At 39.5% G+C, this 16,464-nt stretch overlaps 1 protein-coding gene across 2 annotated transcripts in view; it reads right to left on the bottom strand.

The window, feature by feature from the left end:
- APP (amyloid beta precursor protein) overlaps positions 1-16,464 on the bottom strand; it is a 219,281-nt gene that overhangs the window by 87,167 nt on the left and 115,650 nt on the right. For both annotated transcript variants that reach the window (XM_082043208.1, XM_082043207.1), the window contains exon 6: positions 10,930-11,132. In XM_082043208.1, the coding sequence (XP_081899334.1) occupies positions 10,930-11,132 (203 nt within the window). The remainder of the gene's footprint in view (positions 1-10,929; positions 11,133-16,464) is intronic.

The following is a 16,464-nucleotide window of genomic DNA, read 5'->3' as shown; positions in this document are numbered from 1 at the left end:
CAACCAAGGTACATTTTGAACTGACTCGAATCTTTGATTTGTGCCACTAAATATCCTTAGCCTGCCTATTGGTTTATGTTTTTAGCTACTCTATCCACACACACTGAGAGGTGCTGCCCTGAAACAAGCTCCAGCATGGTGGTAATGGTGCAAGTGTGAAGTTTCATCTGTTTCCAGGCTGGGGGGGTAGAACCACCCCCCAGTTCCCGCCTATGGGGCTTTGCTGAAGGTCCCTGGCAGGTTCCCACTTGGCACCTCTCTGGAAGGGGAACATCTGAAAGCAGAAGGTTCCACTTTCTTATTTTTAGCTGTACATCCTCCCCAAACCCTCCTCACCCCCACCTAACCCCCCCCCCCACCAGCTGAGCAGCTTTCCTAGGTTATAAAAAAGGAAAAAAAAAAGAAAAAAAGAAAAACAAAACAAAACGAAAATATTTATGAGTTATAGAGGAAAACAAATTCTCTTCAGACACCTCTTTATGTACATTCACTGCTGAAGAAACTCCCTCTTGCAATCCACCCAGAACAGGGTTTATAATTCATAGTTCGAGGGTTCACATATATCAAATTACTGCCATAGCTTTATCCCATCCATGGGAGGAAATCTCATCCCCAGTGAATATATATAGGAAAAAATTAAAACGGTTTGTGTTTGTGTTCACTGTGAGCTGCCACAGTCTCTGCCTACATCCTGCAACACATGAAAACCTGAGGGAAGAACCAAACCACACAAATTAAAGGAAGACAAAGCAAATTATGCCCACAGTTTGGAATTCAGCCAATTACACATGTAAATATATAGCCCTTTACCAATAATGTTCCAAACAGACAAAACTAGTTTTATCTTTCAATGTGCTGCATAAGTAATTTCAAATCTACATCACGTTTAAACACCAATACACCCCTCATTTGCTTTCATCCCACACACTGCACTGGCAGACAAACTGGTAAGTTCAACTAGAGGCTTCTAAATTCTCTGCATATATTTGAATTTTGTGGAAGGCACATCCCTAAGGGTTGCAAGGTATGAAGAACTATCAGTGCATTAGCACTGAAAATCCCCCTCATGCTCATTACCTCTTGGATGCTGGCTACAAAGAACCTTGCCTTTCAGAATCTGTCCTAATCCAACACTTCATTCTCCCTGGGAGCACTGATACTTATAAACAGATTTTATATTTAATTGTAATTGATAGTCAGTGTCTATCTACATTTCCTTATATATTTAACAGAGGTATAATTTCACACTTATTTAACATAATCATATACAGTACCTGTAAATAATGTCAAGAGTCAATTTTAGGGAACATTCATTTGGTCTAAGAGAAACAGATCCACCTATGCAATCATCAAAGATGTGCTACAACTGTCGCAGCTCTGTCCCAAGCAATTAGGAGAAAGGAATAGCAGGGGTTAAAGGAATATTAGGGGCTTTTTCTTTAAGAAAAAAAAAAAAAAAGTGTATTTAATTGTAAAACACATTAATTACAATTAATTGTTTACTACATATGATTAATTATAGACCAGATTTAGTATACAGGTGCTTCTCCTGATTTATTTTAAAATCAAATCCAGCCCTGCCATCCAATTATACAGTCAAATCTTCACACAAAGCTAACTTTGCACAGCCTTGGAGGAGCTGCCACATGTCAATTAAAAATGAATAGTGACTCTTGACATTAAAGAGACAGGTATAATCAAGAGAATTTTTGCTGACATGAAATGTCATTTAAAAAAAACCACAAAGGTCTCAACTCAGTCTTTCTTAGTTAATGTTGATGAGGTGCTGACATCTACCCCATAAAATAAGCACCTTCTATGTTTCCCTCAAAATATTAGTTTTGCTATGAAGTCTGACTTATTTCATTTTGCACTGTTAAGGGCTATCAGGATGGGAACAATTCACAGATTTAATCGGAATTTTCCTATAGGTACCTCTCTCTCGCAGAAACAGCAGCAGAGTTTTTTGGCAGGTACAAATAATGTGCAAAAGTGATGGCAATTTTCCATCAAATATCTGATGCCAGTGATAACAAGGAATTGGCTCTTTGGAAACTAAAGTCATTTATGCACATGAACATGCACTTGAACAATCATTCAAGAAATCACGGGGCAGCACATCAGAAAGAGCGAGCCTGAAGCACCACAGCCCAGCATTGTGGCCAGCGGTCTGACGCCCACCCGACCTGTCATTGCCCACCAGGCTGGTGGTGACACTACAGGGCAGTGGGGGGACATCCTGCACACCAGCCTGCACAGCTGTACTGCTTTGGTGAGACCTAAATGGTAATTATTCCATCGCAGAGAGAAATAGCCTACTGTGCAAACAGTTTATGACCTAAATGTAGATGAACAAGGAGGGGAGCAAATGCTCTGGGTTGCTGTTTTACAGCTACACTGTTTGAAGGAGGCATGTTGCTCCTCCAGTCTAGGAAACTTCTTGCTGTTGTCACCCCTTTCCCAGTGATGCCTCCACCATCTCCTGTTCTCTGTGGAGGACTCAGAGTAGCATTCCTTCACCTCTGGTTCGGTGCAAAGATACATTTTTAAACCAGCTTTGATGCCCAGGAAATGGTCCTGTTGCTCCTACTGCTGCACCAGTTGCTCCTCTCATGCCTCTCCATATCCCCCTCACTTGGCTTCATATAAAAAAGCCACAACATTTGATCCTCAGCTGCATCACCACAACTAAGAAGATGGGGAAATGAAGTACAAAGACGGGAAATTCAACACATCATCTTGCTCTATTAATCCAAACATTCTTCCACCACTCCTAATGCCTATGATGGATGAGCTATGGTACTTTCACAGATACTAGCAGCAGGCAGGCAACATATACTGCTAAATGATTCGTCAAAAAATTAAAAGCTGTCTTTCCTTTATATATCAATCTTGTTGCTAAAACCGATTAGGAGTTACTTTTTGAGACTGTATAATTCAATTTCACTTGACACAAATAATTTGTATGAAATACAGTATTATCAGTGAGCTTTGCTTTGTTTAAGGACCACGCTCACTCTTCCCCCTTCAAAGATGCATTTTTGCCTTGGGCTCCATAGCACTGCATAAAATTGAAGAGGACAAGCCTTTGCCACAATCCAGGTTCATAAGCGGTCTAAATTCTAACTCTCTTTTCAGACACTTCCAGTTTTCACACCATCCTTCTTTATCTCAACTTCTTTGTGCCTTAAACCAAAGCTGACAGTTGCCAATACTTCCCCTCGCCAAAACCTTAGAGCTGGCAAATTATTTTTGAGATAATTAGGACAGTATAATTCAACTTTCCTTATTCTAAACTTCTTATAGTTATTCCAAGCCTCTTAATGCAAGAAAAGTTGTTTCTAACCAAGCAGGTAGATCATTCCCTGAAAGACACTACTGTGGCAAAGCTTTTTGATTTGCTTTGAAATCAATAGTTAAAGTGCTATAGTGAAAACAAATTAGTTACACTAAACATCAGTATTGACTGTGTTATTTTTCCTTTGAAAAGTACAGGCTTCAGCATTCTAGGAAATACACAGTTTTCAAGTATGTGGACATTGATTTATAGTGGCTTTACACAAAGTACTTCCATAAACACTCATTTACCAAAATGCTGTTAGTAGAACTAATTAGAATTTATGTGCAAACATTTTAGACACTCTTGAAGATCAGTTTTTACTGAAGGAAATATAAAATACGTACTGAATGGCATTCTAAAATTTTTCATCACCATAGTAATTGTTTTTTTCTGTTCCTTGGAAGAAAACTGATTTTAAATCAAAGTGAAATTATAATTGCTTTATGTCAAACTCTCAACTCCATGCTTTTTTTTTTTTCCACATGGGACTACCACTCTGTGAACATCAACTTTTTCAACTGAGAAATTGGAAATAAAATTTTAAATTCTAATAAGGAAAAAAAAATTAAAGCTATATTTACATACTTCTACCACTGAAGGTTACTCAGTATTTTCTTCAGGATTTAATTTATTTACGTGATCCTCAGAACTAAGCTCATTTAAATGCTGGCTCAGTCAGTTCCAAATTTTAAACCAGAAATGAAATTTGAGTAGAATTTCAGAAAAAAATACAAACAGCAGGAGTTAGACAATCATCTCCAAGCTACCTTGGTCCTATCTAGGACCTCTGAAAAACTTCTTTACCTTAACAGTACATCAGAGAGACACAATCATGTTGTCTTACAAATATTACAAGTTCTTTAATTTAGCCATGTTAATGGAAAAAATAATGTATTTATGACTCTGTGCTACCAGCCATTCAAGTTTGAAGTGGATATTGTCAAGTATATATAAATAAGTACTGGCGTTACAAGCCAAGTCACTAGCACTGGTACGTATTTGCTTTGTCTGTGCTGCCATCGGTTCAAACTGCATCGTAATCACATCAGACCCAAACAAGAAATGCATTTAGCTGCTTAAGTATATGGAATCACAATTTTACATTTTACCACTTACATTTCACTGAATAACAGAGCAATCCATTTAATACAAGAGAGGCCAGAGGAGTGAACCTCTCAAATACGTATCATGGGGCATATGCTCCTCTTTATTATGCGCTAGTATTATAATATTACAGCTGGAGTAATTTTGGTTTCTGTGTCTTCAGGAACTGAGAAATATAGTTTGAGGATATTAATACATCTGTATTTGTACTAGTCTACATATTTTATCTAGCCGAGAAAAATTAGGCAAGTTAAAGAATAACTGTACTCTTAGTTATGCTGTTCCTGTTACAGAAAGGCACAAAACTGTTTTACTCAGTGAATTAATCAAAAGGGAATATTTAAAGATAATTTTGTTTAAGCAAAACTTCCTCATTCTGAATATATGGTTACAAGAGGTGGCCAAATTTTACTTTGAGTATTCAAAGACAAAAGCTAATTTCAAAAGACGTTTTTGGAATTAGGAGGAGACAGCTGTGAAGCTGGCACACACTCTACTCTAGGAATAAAGTTGCTGCACAAGCTACACAATCACTAAAGTACTTTCTACAGAGGAAGTTAAAAGAAAAAAGCAAAATTATGAGTTCTAAATGCAATACTGAATAACAGCTCTTCTAAAATTGTTAAACCCCTTAAAATTGTAATTTCCATTCTGCACAATTAAGCTTGAATTTCTCTCAATGTTTCTTCTGGAGGGAGATATTTGGCATACTAAAAAAAGGTAATTGTATACTTGGCTGGAATACAAAGCTTTACAATTCTGAAGTGGGACAAATACGCGAAAATACATTTTCTGTTTACTTGTGCCTAACACATTTTGAACAAAGATGCCATATAGTTACTACCAATGACCAGAACACATAAAAAAATCCAGCTTGATTTTAAATGTAGGTCAATAAAATGTCATGAATTCATGTGTATTTTTAAAAAGGTATAGTTGCCACATAATATCATGATTATGCTAATGTGGGAAGACAGCAAATATGAGAATTAGCCCCAAAGTGCATTCCAGTCTTTTTACACAGAAAAACAAAATATTCAATTAATTATTGCTTAAATATAGTAAAACCACATTTTCTCTAGCAAAACACATTCTTGGGGGATTGCCTGTGGCAGGATATACTCCAAATAAAACCACTCTCCATTCTCCAACCTTACGTGAAACCACACTGTGTGAAGTATTTCAGTACATTTGCCCTTACCTCCAAATGGTAATAATACACTGCTCTTCTGTCAACAAGATTACAATATCATAAAAAAAGATTTCTTCTAATTGCAATGTATCTTGAAGTATCATATTATGGTGGAATAGCTGTGCTTAAATTATGACTAATTAAAAGCAGTCAGTTATTTTAACGCAAATCCATTAGGTGAATTTTACCAGCTTTTGTTCATATATTAGAATAGATTATCATTCTTAATGAATATCTAACAAAAAATAAGAGTTATCATAATGTGTACTATTCATATAGCTACCTATCCCTGTTTTCTTAATGGGGAATACAACTACGCATTACTGCTTTCCAACTAAAGCATACTGTGTAGTCTTGAAGCACAAGAAAAACAAGGAACTACTACTTTAAAAGAAAGATAATAACCTTGCAAGGAGGAAAGTGGGGCAAAGGTAGCAAGGGTGAAAAAAGCCCAATCAATCTAGCATATACTACTAATATTATCCCCAAATTTATAGCTGACAGGTCTAGCAATCAGGGTTAACCTCCCTTGCCTTAGAATAGATGGTAGCTGTCACTGAATGGATTTAAAGTCTTTTAGACATAAAAATCTTCAGCAGGAAAACCTAACATGCTAGATCAATAAAAAGAGCTACCATACAAACATCAGGCTACCTTTTTCTTGTTAGGAAACCAGCATATGGTCTCTCGTTTGCAATTCCAGATTGTAAACATAGTTAAAATGTCACCTCAAGCAGCACCGTGTAAATTCTTTCCTAACTGTTTAAGGAAATCCAGCTGAATTAGAGAATGCAAAACCAATTGCTAAAGGGCAACATTATATGCTAGATGAGGCAGGTCAGGCTTATGCTGCAAAGCCCCCTGCATCTGCTGATAGGTATGCGAGGAAGCTGCCAAGTGTTTTCTTCCAGCCTGCTGCACTGACCCCGCCGCTCTCCTTTAAATGAGATGTGATTGACTGCTATGTTGATGGGAAGCACTAAGCTGAAGTTGCTTATTCTTTATTGTACGCCAAGAAAGGCTGATTTTCCTTGTCACCTACTGTGCGGAAGGACAGCAGAAATGAAACCACAAAGAATTGCACGTGATGGGGGAGCAGCGCTCCTGCTGCTTTCGCTCGGGCACTGGAAGAACCACCTGGAGCCCGGAGGCCTCGGCAGCAGCTGTGATGCTGTGGGGACGGCAGGAGAAATCTAAACCGCTCCCCTGCTCAAATCCCAGCCAGCTGAGAGTCACCTCCCGTGCTCCATACAGATACAGAAGTCAAGAGGCACAGTTTTCTTGCAGGGCTTCATAAACAAGTCATACTTTCTTCAGCACAAATTCATAGAATCATAGAATCATTTCAGTTGGAAGAGACCCTCAGGATCAGCAAGACCAACAATAACCCAACTCTAGCAATAAAGCAAGTCCCTAAGAACCTCATCTAAATGCCTTTTAAACACCTCCAGGGATGGTGACTCCACCACTTCCCTGGGCAGCCTGTTCCAATGCTTCGCAACCCTTTCCGTGAAAGTTTTTTTCCTAATATCCAATTTGAACCTCCCCTGGTGCAACTTGAGGCCATTTCCTCTTGCCCTGTCACTTGCTACTTGGGAGAAGAGACCAACACCCTCCATGCTCAACCTCCTTCCAACTAGCTGTAGACAGAGATAAGGTCTCTCCTCAGCCTCCTTATCTCCAGGCTGAAAAGCCCCAGTTCCCTCAGCTGCTCCTCATTAGACTTGTGCTCCAGGCCCCTCACCAGCTTCGTCACCCTCCTCTGCGTTCTCTCTAGAACTTCAACGCCTTCCTTAAGATGAGGAGCCCAAATAACATCTCCTAGTGATTAAAAGTGAAAAATGTGGACCTGACATTAATTTCACTCTTTGGATCCCTGCAACCTCAGACCCACAATTGGCTGGATTTAACACCTGAAGCCCAGCAACACTATGTTGGCAAGTTTGAACTGGGTCTGCTGCCCTACTCCATACGAACTGAGAGTAAACATAGTCTCTCACAAAAGCTAGGAAATTGAATACTTTCCATAGCACAAAAACTGTGCTATGGAAAGTTTATTCACATTTTTTAACAAACACTAAGGCCCATAAAAATAAGGTTGCTGCAGAAAATGAAGAGACTGTCCTCCTGCCACTGACCTCTCCCATTCCGTAGGCAAGACTAAGTTCCTTTTTCACTGAAAATAAGTTTGAAGTGTTTCTACTATTGCTATTTTAATCACGATTCATTAAAATATGCATACAAATATAATTGTCTGATAATTTGATTCTACAGTAGCTTGAGTATCTTTAAAGTATAACATTACATTTATGCTTTTAAAATATTTATGGTTGATGGCAATCATTCCATTGATTTGGGGGAGAAAGGGCTCAGTACCAGCCCACAACTGGCTCCTAATGGATGGTTTTAGAACATTTAGTCTTCGTTGATTTCACATACAAAAAGGAACTCCTCTCAAATTGGACAAACCCACTCTCTGTGCTCTTTAATGCTAATGACATATTATTAGTTACAGCTTCATAAAGCATACATAAAACTGGCAGTAAAGTATCTGTGAAGAACATGCTAGGATACATTTTATGAACTGCACCGACTAATGCTTGGGAAAAGTAGCCTGAACAGAGCTCACATCCACATGAATGAAGCTCCAACACTTAAACGCATCTGGAGAGGCTGTCAAGGTGTCCCCATAGTATGGACCACTTCTTAGTATGTACATTGCCTACAAGGCACCTCTAACTTTTTTATTTGCACCGACAGCAACAAACTTTTCTGTTTGTAACAGCAAGACAACAGCAGATGCTCAGCACCGAAGCTCGTATGCCAGATCTTCCGTCTGTACCAGGAGGATGGAGATCCTGAAGGAAGCTTTCGCTTAAGTGAAGAAAGGGAAGTAGAATCATAGAATCATTTTGGTTGGAAAAGACCTTTAAGGTCCTCAAGTCCAACCGCTAACTCAACTCTATCAAGTCCACTTTTAAACTATGTCCCTAAGAACCTCATCTATGCATCTTTTAAACACCTCCAGGGACAGTGACTCCACCACTTCCCTGGGCAGCCTGTTCCAATGCCTGACAACCCTTTCTGTGAAAATTTGTTTCCTAATATCCAACCTGAACCCTCCCTCATGCAACTTGAGAACACTTCCTCTTGTCCTATTGCTTTTTACTTTGGAGAAAAGACCAACACCCTCCACACTACAACCTCCTTTCAGATAGTTGTAGAGAATGATTTGGTCTCGCCCCTCAGCCTCCTTTTCTACAAACAACCCCAGTTCTCTGAGCATCTCCTCATACGACTTGTGCTCCAAGGCTCTAAGCAATTTGGGCACTGCTACATGTAGAAATAAGCCAGCTCTGTCAGACACCAGTTACACACCCAGGGGCAGTCTCAGCATCCTCTGTGCCCCAAGAGCAGTGGAGGTCAGAAAGCCCAAAGGGCTGTGGCAGAACTGCACCGAAAAATTGTATCAGGAATGGCTTACTCTCACCTCATTGCAGCACCACATATTTTACTCATAGTCATCCAAAGTGGAAAAGTTTAGACTTGGGAAAAACAGGACAATAGCGTTTCATTCCAAGTGTATACTTTTCTAAAGGATTTTTAAAAGGTGGCTTCAACAGTTTGCCTCATCTCTTTTGTATTTTACATTCATATTATTACATACTATTTTCCTGAAGGCTAAACATCTTCACCTCTTTGAAATGTCAACCTTTGTAAAGAAACATGTTCTACCTAATTTGTCCTCATTTCCACTCGTCCAAAATCCCATTAAAGTCAAGCGTTCTTTTTTTTCCCCCTCTTGATATTCACATACCAGTGAGAACAAGGCGTTTTATCCCCAGGTGGTGCAAGCTCACATATGGAAATATATTTAATTGGTTTAAAGATTTAAACATAATCTTCTCCTGCTCCCTCCTCTCTGAGATGGCTCTCCAATAACTGAGCAAAACATTCAACACAGTTCTGTGAGACAAAAATGCACAAGACTGCATTGCCAGCCTTAGAAAGAAACATTTGCAAGTGATCTTAGCAAAGCATTTGCGCTTTTGATTACTGAGTTTATCTGCATGTAGACCTAACTGAAAAACCTAAATGAAATAACTGCTTTTTCCAAAGCAGTCCTCGCGACATCAGTGAATCGTCGGCGGGAACTCTCTGCTCCAGACCCGCTCCTGCCAATGGCAGCACCATGTTCAGGAGAACAGGACACTGCCACACACACAATGGGGGACTCTACCAGCACTTCAGTCCCAAGCATCCCCAGAAGCTGGGGTGGGAGAGCAAGAGGAAAGTAAAGGAGACAGGCCAGGTGTTTTCTGGCTCATTTCACAACTGCCCCAATTGCTGCCATTTTGCCTCTGCTTCTAGAAAGACCCAACTTCTTTCTTTTCAACTGTAGCCTTTAATTTTCTGCCATCGTCTCCAGAGCTTATTAGTTAAGATGTAAGCACTGTAGAAAAATCAACATCTACCTTACAGAGATTTACATCATACGGAATTGTACATCTTAAAATAGAAATATAAGGCAAATTAATTCAAACATGTATTATAGAAAAAATGGGGCATTTAAAAATTTTATGTTGCAATGTTGTCCATGGACTAGGGTAAAATTCAAACTCTAAAATGCAGTTATGTTAGTAACTACAAAGTATCATGAAAAACAAAATTTAGAAATGAAGAATTCTTTCTCACTCCACATTTTCTTCTTTGGGCAATGCATTGCTGTCTCCTCCCCATCCCTCCACCCCGCAACTTGTTAGTTAGGTTCACTTTTCCGCATAGTTATTTCTAAATTCACCTAATTTAACTGATTTACTACATCATGGAGAAATACTGGAAACAGGTATCTAACAAGAATCACACAAAATAACGAATCACTGCTGTTAATGTAAGAGATCAAAGCAGCTAGTGCTACCTCCTGCTTTGAACCAACACTCCCTATCCTTGTGCAACAAATGCACATGATACCCCCCCCAGACACACCTTTTCTGTGTTATTTGCTACATATGGCAGTCAAATTTTATTTAATGTTCCTTTAAAATTTAACTAATCTCTCTGTTTTCACCCACATCATACAGAACGACATTTCATAGACAGAAACCTACAAAGAACATTTGTAATGGGAAAGGGAATTGGGAGGGGATTCAACCCGCAAATTACAGAAGCCAAAGCATAACGATGTTGCAACTGAAGATATTTTGCTGTTTGGAACATTTTTTGTTGTAAAGGGCGAACACACAAAGCAGCAAGACCTGTTTTCCAGCCCCAAGCTAAATGCCCATGAATTTACCTCTGACAACCTCTTCCACAGACTCTGTAGTTGTGGTAGTAGTGGTAGCAATACTGGTAGTTCTTTCAGTTGCCTCCTCATACTCTTCCTCTGTCTCTTCTTCAATTTCATCACCATCATCATCGTCGTCATCAGCATCTTCATCTTCCACAACGGTTAGCTCCTCGTCTTCCTCTGGTTGTTCTTCTACTACCTTATCCTCACTAAATAAAGAAAATGATAATGATGCGTCAGCAACAAAATTATTTCAAGATAACAAGAGAGAACGTTTTATTCAGAAAATCTCCAAGGACAAGTTACCTGTTTCTCCATCTCCCACCAGCCATACATTAAAAAAAAAAAAAAAAAAAATCAGGGACCCTGGAACATCTCAATGAGTGAGAAATCAGAAATGCTAAAAAAAGCGAAAAAAGTAAACATTAGCAATGCAGTGAGAAAAGTAGCAAGATGCCAGACGGGCTCCTGCTTTTGTACAGTGATAGAAAAAGAATCCCAATCAGCAATACTGTATTTTGACAGCTGAATAACACTCCAAACATGCTTGCTCCATGCTGCTATCAACAAATCAATCTTTACTTTGAAAGTAGCTGCAATTAGTTTAAAATGCACTCAGTTGATACACACATGGAAGTAACAGTTCTTTGGGACTTTCTCACCCAGGAGACACCATACCCAGAGGCTTACTCTTGACTACCTTGCACGCCATTCACCGAGGACTACCAAGTGTTGAACTGGCCTGGAATTGTCTACACTGACTGCTCAGATTTTTGTTCTGTTGGTTAAGTAGTACTGTGTGAATGGAAAAGCCACTTCTACAGGAATTGCGCACAGATCTCTCTGTTTTCACGTCGGACAGGACAGAGACTATCGACATGTGACACTTCAACTCCTGCTTAGCTGTTGATAGTTTTTGTCTTTGAGGTTTTACGTCCTTCTGGTGCCTGAAAGCAGAGAGCTGATCTGTAAGGCCTCCCTAAAAGACCTGCAGTACCAATGCATATTCAGGTGCCAACACAAGCAGTCCTGTGCTCTCAAAAAAACCCCAAACTATCCACTATAGTGCTTTAAATTCAAATACCTGCCTAAAATCCTCAGGATTTAATCAATCTTAGACGATCGAAGGGAATACAGCAGTTGACTATCAAATGCATTTGGTGGCTTAATATGCCAAGAATTTTCTAAGATCATTCTTGATTCTAAGATCATTCTTGATAGGCCAAAATATGCACACTCAGGTACTGCTACTGTTGCTTTTGAAAGGCTTCCTAACTGAGTGCCCAGCTGTCACAAGGTCTCAGGTTTGCTAATCTGATCACCTACCTGAAATTCCCTACTAATGAGTAAATGATCCTTAAATAAACATGCAATGACTATTTGTCGCCTTCATACACAAGTGGTTTTGCACCTTTCTCATGGGTTTGCAGATGCCTGAACAGCCTTTTACATGAAGTTAGCAACTTCTCTCCTTCACCTCATTTCAGAGGCCAAGCTGTAATATTTCACTTACAGTAGATTGCCTACTACGATTTTGAAAGTGAACACACAGAAAAAAGGAGGATAGTACGATTTTTCTTAATAGGGTATTAAGAAGAAGTTAAAAAACTTACTGATAAAAATCTTGTATGCCACAAGCCTGACTCTGCTAGGAGAAAGTTAAGTCCCTATACAAACAAGAGCAAATCTCCTGTTGTTTCCTCACTACAATATTTGGCCTCCAGAAACACAAGAGAGACTTTAAGTAACAATGAAGCTTTCAAGCCCAAGTAGGTTATACAAATGGATGAGGTAACAGCTAACTTTCAGAGGAGTCTGAAAAAGGGATGACCTGGTTCCATTTACATGGGAAAAAGACTGAAAAAGGGGCACAAAGCCATTGGGCTCTTCTCTTCTTAATTTCAAAGAACTGGCTCATAAATTTCACCATCTCCACTGTGTGGTTTTCCCCTGCCACTCTGTTTTCAGCATGTCTGAAATTTTCCGCTTCATTTTTAGTAACTCCTTTCTGAACAACAGATTTCCTCAGTTTTTAGTTTTCTCACCAAGTAGAATCATAGAATCATTTTGGTTGGAAAAGACCTTTAAGATCATTGAGTCCAACTGTTAACCCAGCACTGCCAAGTCCTCGTCTAAACCATGTCCCTAAGAACTTCATCTACACATCTTTTAAATAACTCCAGGGACGGTGATTCAACCACTTCCCTGGGAAGCCTGTTCACCTTTTTATGAGCATGAAATAAATGCTATATGTATACCATCAACATTCAACTGCAAGATGGAGGTTGATTTATAAGACCAGCATCTGTTTATGATCTCCAGGTTAAGGGGCTTCTAGTCTTGGCTAGCTATAGACCTTTAAACTAGGCATGCTGAGTACAAAACATGCAGATTTTGATCAAGAGCATCAGACACCATGTGCCTTTCAACATTAAAGAAAGCTGCTCTCTGTCCTTCTCTCACCTAAGCTACAAACACAGCATGGTTTTAAAAAACTGCAATTATTTTTCCTCTTCCTTTCACATGAATGATCACTCTCAGATACTGGCAAGCTCATAAAGTTAAAAAAGGAAAATGAAAACAACCTAATGAAACAATCAAACGGAAGTCAATTAGTGACATGGAAAGCCACTTCAAAAATAACTTCTGTGTGTGCATCCAATATTCATCTGTTTTTAGCTACACAAAACCAATCAACTCAGCTATGTCAGTCCACAGCATTTTGTTGGGAAATTTTGAGCATCAAGGCCAAGGTTTTCCTGTATTTTTTGAAACTTTTTTTTTTTTTTTTTATTTTTAAGGGGTGTGATGGTGAAGGGTGCAGGATGAAAGAAGACAATTCTCTGTGTGTGTTGGTTGGCTGCGCCCACTGTTCCGGTGAGCCACGGTTTCTTCTCCACTAACTTACCAGAATTACACACTTAATGCACCCCCTTTATGAGTTGCTACTTGCTGAAGAACTAGACATCTGAGAAGGTAAAAAAAAGCCAAAAGTAATGGAAAAATACAGCAGTTTACAGAATCAGGCTCCTGAAAACATGATAAACAGCTTGCACAAAAAGGTACTGGAATATTCCTTATACTACAGGGTGTTTCAAAAAGATGGACCCAATTTCGAAGCAGTACTGCTTTGAAATTGGGTCCATCTTTTTGAAATACCCTGTATTTTGATCACTCCTAGAAAAATCACATTTCTGCTACCAGCATATTCTGCAAGACTCAGCCACAAGGGTAGCATTTCACAGGATTATATTTTATTGCAAGTTAAAAAAAAAAACAAAAACAAAAACAAAAACCAGAGAAAATTAAGTGGTTTTGCTTTAGATTTAGATATCTAAAGAAGCAAGAGCCTTGCTACACACTTACAGAATTAAAATGCCTGAAATTCAGTTTTAGAAGGCCATTTCCCTATTTAACAGGTTTTAAAAACTGTCAATGTACAGAAGTGTGAAGCTATAGACAGGTTCTACTAAATAAGCACTCCAGGCTTTCTCTAAAAGTAATTATTTTCCCAGATGTCTACTTGATTTTATTCTTATTTATACAAATATGAGGTAGTCTCTTCCCCTATTAGCACTGTCTTCCAAAGAGGAGGGGGTGGGAAGATGAAGGGCTTCATGCTCTCTTAACAAGTTTCTTCTTGAATGAAGCCAAATACCAGAAACCAACTGGACTGGCGCTATTCTGGTGGTTGAATCACACTCAGCTGTAACACACGGCATCACAGACCAAGCAGCATGATACACAAGGGGCAGGGATGGTGCCCTGGCAAGCCCCAACAGCAACAGCAAGTGTGCGACGTTAGATGCCCAGGCTACTCATCAAGTCCCTCACAGTCACCCTGCTCAGCAGTGCAAGCAGAAGATGACCCCACCTTCTCAAGAGGCTGTGGTCATGACAGACATGAGGAAATCAACACTGTCACGTGGTCCCTTAGCAACGCTCCTCAGGAGCCCAGAGCCAAGGGGAAGGAGCAGGTCCCCTAGTATTTGTCAGTCACTGGGGAACTTTGAGCCCCATGCTTGAAGATGCAGGTTTAGTACAAACATCTTGATGTGCTTCTGCTGTAAACAAAGACAGTGGGCGGACTTCACATATTATTGGTTATTAGCAAAAGTACCTTATCTTGTAGGAAACATGAAAAAATATGCCTGCTTTTGTTTCCTTGAGTTTAGCCACTGTTATCGTCCTAGCTCTTCTTCAAAGAGTATGCATGGGAGAGGGATGATAGAGAACAATCAAGTTCTTTCTCTTCTCCAACATTTGGAATAAAGCATCAGCTCTTCAAACAGGTGCAAAATCCCCCCTGTGGTACAGCCTGCAAAGCTCTGTCACTCCCTGTCATGCTACACGCTCTGGTACCATTTCATATTTCTCAGCACCACCACAGTGCTGTTTCCCAGACAGCGTGTCTAACTTCTGCACACCTTTCACAGTAATCAGTTTAAATCCACTGTCTCTAAACAAAGTATTACTACCAAATGAATGTGAATACTGGTATTTTTCTCAGAAGTCTTAAGAGTTTTATTTAATATGTGTTGCAGGTGTGCTTCTCTGTATTGCTATTACATTTTATGTTCTTCAGTAAACAAGTATGACTCAGTCTTGTTTCCCCTGAAACCATGATACCTTGACAGTTTTTCGGTATATTCCCTCGATACTGTCCCAGCCAGGGTTTTATTAGCACCACAGACTGCAGTGTCTTGTCTGCAAGAAATCCCTGACATTCTGCCTTAGCTTAGTGGTGCCAGTGACAGGATTTTTCAAAGGCTACTAAAAAAAATTACTTGATACACTGACAAATTCACAGATTTGTAAAATCATATTATCATCATCTGAGTTTAGCAGTTTGGCAGTAGGCAACAGAGATAAATTGTTAGGCTTGAACACAGCCATGAAAATATTTGCGAACTTCTCCCTACAACATCAGTGAATCTCCCATCAGCGAAGACATTCGGCAAGCCGGGCTGGCACTTTCCTTTCATGGTGGATGTGGAGATCATCAGGGCTTTGAACCTTCTGCTTCAACCTCCTCATATAAAGTTATTAAAATCCATTCCCCCTATCCTGGAAATGAGGCTTCCCTCAAGTATCCAGCTAGCATCCTGGGTCATTAATACAAATCACATATGCTCCTATGTGTGGTGAAACAGGTTATTTGAAATTTGGTGGTTTCAGCTCTTATTTCTGATGTCTCAGACAGACTGGGGTTCAAGGCAGCCTAAGTAGTAATTGGTTCCATTGACCCAAACAGAAACATACTGACTACTTCAATGGGTGGTTTTAAAAATGGTTTTAAAACATATACCACTGCACAACTCCTGCTAGTATGCACTTAAGCACAGCAATGTTTGAACCATGGATCTGTAATGTATGCCTAATAACTTCCTTTTCTCAGTCCATCACTGCAGTAAGAGCTGGCACCAATGCAATATTTATTCACTTCACTCAGAAGTGTGCATCATCCTGTTACTTTGTGAAGTTAAAACCGAAGGAAAGGTAAAGGAAAGTGAAGGTCAACGAACTGTGCTACTTTTTGCT

This window comes from Streptopelia decaocto (genome assembly GCF_964273445.1).
Source record: "Streptopelia decaocto genome assembly, chromosome: 1".
NCBI classification, from domain to species: domain Eukaryota; kingdom Metazoa; phylum Chordata; class Aves; order Columbiformes; family Columbidae; genus Streptopelia; species Streptopelia decaocto.
Note: the sequence above shows the minus strand (reverse complement) of the source record. Positions and strands in the feature narration are given on the sequence as shown.